At 39.8% G+C, this 6,322-nt stretch overlaps 1 protein-coding gene across 1 annotated transcript; it reads left to right on the top strand.

The window, feature by feature from the left end:
- The first annotated feature begins 555 nt into the window (after window positions 1-555).
- Window positions 556-4,711, top strand: LOC118424585. The gene is made up of 3 exons (XM_035833212.1): window positions 556-1,603; window positions 3,381-3,564; window positions 4,297-4,711. Exons 1-3 carry the CDS (start codon window positions 641-643, stop codon window positions 4,503-4,505), a joined length of 1,356 nt encoding a protein of 451 aa, XP_035689105.1. The 5' UTR covers window positions 556-640; the 3' UTR covers window positions 4,506-4,711.
- The last annotated feature ends 1,611 nt before the right edge of the window (window positions 4,712-6,322 follow it).

Genomic DNA, 6,322 nt, shown 5'->3' with positions numbered 1-6,322 from the left:
CTCAAAAGTCGCCAACGGCAAGAGTGTAGATCATGCACTTTCTAAAAATATCCAGTCGGCCGAGAATGAAAACGACTCAAAAGGTACAAAAGAGAAAAAAGAAGGTGTAGCGATGACTAAAAATGCAGCAAAGAATTCTGATGGAAAGAAAGATTCGAAAGAAAAAGAAGGGAAGGATAAAAATACTGCGAAAAGTTATTGGGCAAAAGCAGCTAAGAGTATCAAAGACAAGAAAGAGAAAGACAAGAAAGACGGCAAGGTAAAGGATGCAGCTTCAACTAAAAGTTCTGTTAAAAAGGAAACAAAAACAACGAAAGCTGAACAAGACAAGAAGGAGAAAGATTCTGTCGCAACAACAACAAAGAAAAAGGAAAGTACAGAAAAAGACAAGAATGCAACCAAAAATTCGGAAGTACAAGAGGCAAAAGGAATGCTTCAAACCAACAAAGGAGATAAGACTACAACCAGAAGTTCTGAAACAAAAGATGCAAAAGCGCCAGAAACTCACAAAGTAGAAATTCCTGACTTGAAATTACCTCAACTAGTTGCTGAACCAGAAACTAAACGCTCAAAAAGCCCTCTCGTCAAAGAAGTCAACCTAGTCTTGCAGCCGGTCAAGAAAATCCCAAGACGAGACCCCATGAAGAAAGAGATGAACCTTGTCTTGAAAGACCCTACGAAAAGTTCTAGACCCTCCGAATCGGAAATAACCGTGGAGCCAGATATAATGATATATGTGGCCAATGCCTGCAGAAGCAAGGTAGAAAGACTTGAGAAGCAACACAAAGTCTTGTTGTTTTGGGAAGATGGGAGTAGCACTGTTACATTTCGTCCAAACATCCCAATTCATGCACACGATGTCAATATACAAAAGAGTGTGGATGCGTTCAAGGTCTTGTACGACGAAGCATCAACAGAACTAACCTGTAGCAAAATAGACAAGTTAAATCACGGTATGACCGTTACAGCGGCAAAGAAAGAGTGTGAAAAGCTACAAGAGATGTTCCCGGCAGTGTACATTAAGGAAATCAAGGGGAATATATATCTATATGGCAAGGTACACGATGTTCAAGAAGTGAGAGCTTTTTTTCTAAGACAACATGATTACAAGAAAACCAACTGGGTAGTCGGAAGAAGGCAGTCTAACAATACCAGTGGTAATAGGCTAGAGGATTTCAAGAACTTGGACATGGGGCAAATCCCAGGTAGCATTCCAAGACACACCGTAAGACCCGAAGTTGAGAAAAGCAGGTACAAGTTTCCTTTAAGAAGGGAGGCACCAATCAGTATGAACAAGCACGCAGTGGCTCGGTTCTCAAGACATAAGAAACCCGAACACAATCTTAAAGGCGTGGTGTCTTGTAGACAGATAGGATTATCGCACAGAATGTATTTCGAAATTCTGACGTCACTGGACACCAAGATTAGCATCTATCAGGGTGACGTCATCAAAGAGTGTGTTGACGTCATCGTGAACGAGACCAATGATAGGCTGAAGCTGTCCGGGGAGCTGTCCTGGGCGCTTGCGCAGTACGGCGGACATGATATCGAGGCTGATTGCAGACGATACGTCGCGACCCACGGGAGACTGGCAGCAACACAGGTGACGTCATATATTTACATGTCTTTATAGTGACGGGGGACGCCATAAACTTTCGGTGGATGTAATAATTGAAAGCAGTTATGTTCTTTGCAAATAACATTTACAATATGTAGGACACTTCTTATTTCAAATAGGACAATGGAGGATAATGAAAAAATGTGTATCACTACGTGAGTGGATGAAATTACATGTATAACTCAAAATGGAATGTTGTGAATAGATTTTTATGATACTTGGTATTTGTGTAAATGTCAGTAAAACGATAGACAGGTCCAAGTATAAATCCCCTTGCGGCTGTCCATAATACTTCAGCACAACGCCTGGTGTTGATATCTAATGAGGGCATTATATGGTTATGATTTATTTTGGTGTCAGACAATGTCGGAACTTGAAAGTTCATCTGTGTTGGTAGAAGTCATTCTTAAACAAGTTTAACTGTAACGTAATATCCAACATAAAAATTGGACTCACTCAAATTTTCGACTGAACAGCACCACTTTTGTAAAGCAATGAACAATCCACTGCCACCGTGACGTCACGTTATGTAGATAGAACACGTGACTCAGTGAGCAGTGGATCATATGTTGCAAATGGACACGTTTGTTGTATGTCTAATTTCGTTATTCGTACCTTGTCGCCAACTCAACCACGAAGACCTTTGGAACAAATTGGCTGAAAAAATGACCAAGCGATCATTGACCACTTTATTTATCGATTTACACAGCTATCCTGTACGAACGACACCCTATCTGAACTTGAAATAGAGGACCACAAAAAGCATGAGCACAAAATAATGAAACCATTGATTCTCAAAAAGGCACAAGAGCTCACTTATAGAATACTCAATTATGAATCAGATTGCAAGGTACAGTCCATCTTTTTAAATACGTGGGGGACAGAAAGAATAGATTACAACCACTTGTTTGAAATCTATGTGGGGCAACAATATTCCAACTAGCCTTGGGTCGATTTTCTAAAAAAAAACTTGTTTTCGTACCTAGTGATACGTCTTGCAAAGAATCTTTTTGATACAGTCAATAAATAAACTTAAAAAGAAGCCGGACTATGGACTGAAGTAGGATTAGAGGTCTTGATTACTAAAAATGACGTCAATACAATTCAAAAGGCACTTAATGACGTCAGAGGTAGATCATAAACACTGCAGACTGCGGAGGTTGGTCATAAATAATGGTGATACTGATCCTTGAAATGTCTAGAGTCCTTGCAATGTTTAGAGTCCCATAAATTTCGAAAGTAATTTTTCATCAGACAAGTCACAGAATGTATCGTTCTTGCATAACAATACTAAGTATGTGGAATACTGAAAAAATATCCTTAATTTACATGTGTGTCCTCACCTTCGAAAATCAGCAAGTTATGAAAAAAAGGGTCCTGATTTGCATATTCAGTATTTTAGAATGTTAATTTTAGCTTCTGATTTAAAAAAAAAAGGTCCTCCTACCACCAGGTTGTCCTCACCCCCGCATTGTAGCTAGCTATGCAAACATGGTCCTGATTTGCATAAACTGCATCTTATCATGTCAATGTCAGTAATGCAAAATAGCTTCTGATTTAACAATAAAGCGACCCTCATCCCAACAGGCTATCCCCAACTCCACAGGTCAGCTAGTTATTATGCAAAATAGCCCCTGATCCCAACGTTGTCATCCCCTCCACAGGTCAGCTAGCTATGCAAGATGGGTCCTCATTTGCATATTCAGCATCTTACCATCGGGTGTCAATTTCAGTTATGCAAAGTAGCCCCTCTTCCCAACAGGTTGTCCCCACGTCAGCCGGCCAGCTCCCCAGTAAACACATCCTGCACGCGGTGGTTCCTCACTGGGTGTCCGCCCACCCCAGAGAGAGCAAGATGCTCCTCTACAAGACCTACGAGAACATCTTCAAGTGTGCCGGCATCAAGATGCGCGTCACGTCTATTGCACTGTCTCTACAGACATCAGGTTTGTTAGTCTATATGCGATTATTAGAATTATGGACCATATATTACAGCATAAGTATTTGCCTTGAAGTCGTTGGGTAGTGAGTTCGATCCCCGGCCGAGTCATACCAAAGACTTTGGAAATTGTACATGCTGCTTAGCACTCAGCTTTTGGGAAAGAGTATGGAAGTCACACAGACCACCACCAGTGGACTAGCCCCCTGCTGTAGTGATTGCACAAAGTTGTGTGGCCCAGGGCTACAGAAACGAAGATGGGCGCCACCCGATGCACTAATTGCTACAGCAAAGAATCTAATAACTTTTTAACAGTCTCGAAATTGAAGATTAAATGTGTCTATGTTCATAGATAGTAGACATTACAAATAAGTATCCATTGCCATGTTCAGTATTACATTAAAAGAGCTTCTTAACAATGTTTATCTGCATCTCCTAGTAAGCCTTCGTGAAAGAGACAACAGTTAACTAATTTGAAATATTCATAACGGTCAACATCAATTTAAAAGTATCCTTCACAGTAGAAAATATAAAACGATGTCAAGGCAGAAAGTATATGATACATAGGTACCAGCTGTTTCGTTGTATTGAAATTTTGGTAGACACCATTTTCAAAAAGACGTCATAAACATTTACGATCGACGTTTGATTAATAATATCTAACAAGGGCCTACATTGTTATGCAAAATAAAATAAAAAATTCTTTATTAAAATTATACTTGAATTTTCTTTACCTAAGGTTCTACGGGGATACCAAAAGATGTGTACGCTGAGACAATGTTCCAGGCCGTGGTGTCGTTCCTCAAGACGTACGGACCGCTCCTTAGAGACATCCGGATGGTGAACCCCTCCCATCGCACTGTCAGCACCTTCATAGACGCCTTCAAGACCAAGATGCCGCTCGTCAACTTTGTCGCAGAGTCACGCAGACTGGAAAAATGGCATTGAACTGAAAACCTGTCAAATTTTGGGTTGAATTGCACTCATATCATTGGGTCTTTTTGCATTCAGAGTGTTTCACCCGGAACTGAGGCCCTGGGGTCAAATCCTGTCGTACTAACGATTTTATACTCTTTGGAAATGCACATTTTAGGACTTACATCACTTTATCCAGGTATTCGAATTGGTAACTGACTACAGTTTGGCATTAGGGGTGGAAGGATACTCTTCAAGCAGAGGTTAGGCCCCAGCTGTTTTTTAACGTTTTTTAGTCGTTTTTGTTGGGCCTAGTCCTTCTTTGTCATTTTTCCCGAAGGACGCCAGCCAGAGTTAGGTTTTGACAATATAAGATACAATAGGAAATAGAAAGCCCGATAAAATCGACTAAAAAAGCGCTAGAAAAACAGCCGGAGCCTAGCCTCCGCTTGGAGAGTAGTAAAAGGAGAGTGTTTGGCTACGCCTTCCAATAGATTGTTTTTACAGAACGTGTAACCGCATCCTATAGGTACAATCCACAGTGGGTGCAGTCACACGAGCTTTTGTATATCAAGTCCGTAAAGGGTCCGCATTGACATTTTTGCCTGAATCTGACTCGACTTGTGTCGGTTTTAAGTACGCGTACGTGGCTGCACTGAGCGTATGCCTGCGTACCTAAAACTGACACAAAACGACGCGACTGAGTATGAGGGGTGTATTTTGCCCGTTCACCCGTGTAAGTTCCGTATTGACAACGTTCGAACCTGACTGTGACGTCACGTGAAAACGATCTATACCTTTCCCTAAACGCACTTAACAACGACCCTCTGCTTCTGTGGCCTAAAGAAAGGCTATCTTTATTTTACCTTACCTGAATTGCATATTTGCTGCTAGAATTAATCATCCGTAGGTATCGTGACTTCTGAAGTATCGGTGTACTTTTTTTTAGCATTTTAGAAACATCAAGGCTTAATAAGATTTAGCACTGTATTTTACCTAGGACCGTATGGACACTGAATTTTGCTTTCTACACTATATAATTTTCATGCCAATAAAAAGTGCAGAAAAGGGAATGGAACACATATAATTTTTGCTGACACTCAGATACAACTTTATTCACATATATTTTGGCCCGTTTTTGTTCCATCTTTGAACGGCAATAGTGTTATACATTGAGGCACATTTGTATATCCCGTTTCCTTCCATACAAACATATAGGTCATATATAATATTATATCTTTATGGTTTGTACATTTTATGTTGACTGAAAACGTATGTCCTAATGTTTTTAAAATGTCACTTCAAGTATATTAAACACAAACAAGTAACTATGCGGACAATTTCAAGTTGCAGGCAAGGAAAAGATTGTTTTGGTGTGTGAGCGTGAAAATGGGTAATTTTTCTTGATTTTTTTTGCCATTTTAGCCATTTGTCAATGTAAACTTTTGTGCAATTTATTTCTAAGATTGTCATGTAAATATCTAATCTGAAATTCCTACTCCACTTCCATACAATCCTTCTTTGTCTGTCTTTATTACTATCCAATTATAATTCTTTTGTTTTATCACATTTATGACCAGTGTACATTGCACCTCACAGTATTCACAGTGACAATAATATCTTCTCCTGCTAGGGGTCGCTCGTGCATGGTTAACCGTCAACAGCAGCCAGTCATGAGCGACTCCTAGTGAGATTTGTACGTATGACAACAGAATATAAATAATGTAGTAAAATTACAACAGTTGAACATACATTTTCGGAAATTCAATGAAAGGCGTACAGGAAGCAATATCTTTGTCTCTTGTCTTTTGTTTAGGTGATAAACAATACTTAATGCACAAAACTTAATG

The sequence above is a fragment of the Branchiostoma floridae genome, chromosome 10 (assembly GCF_000003815.2).
Source record: "Branchiostoma floridae strain S238N-H82 chromosome 10, Bfl_VNyyK, whole genome shotgun sequence".
Classification (NCBI taxonomy): domain Eukaryota; kingdom Metazoa; phylum Chordata; class Leptocardii; order Amphioxiformes; family Branchiostomatidae; genus Branchiostoma; species Branchiostoma floridae.
This window is presented reverse-complemented; position numbering and strand designations above follow the sequence as displayed.

What these genes read in the sequence shown, in the direction of transcription:
- LOC118424585 (XM_035833212.1), top strand. Translation starts at nt 641, where the DNA reads ATGAAGAAAGAGATGAACCTTGTCTTGAAAGACCCTACGAAAAGTTCT. An exon ending in GGAGACTGGCAGCAACACAG is followed by an intron (nt 1,604 to 3,380) that starts GTGACGTCATAT and finishes TCTTCCCAACAG; the next exon opens with GTTGTCCCCACGTCAGCCGG. An exon ending in ACTGTCTCTACAGACATCAG is followed by an intron (nt 3,565 to 4,296) that starts GTTTGTTAGTCT and finishes TCTTTACCTAAG; the next exon opens with GTTCTACGGGGATACCAAAA.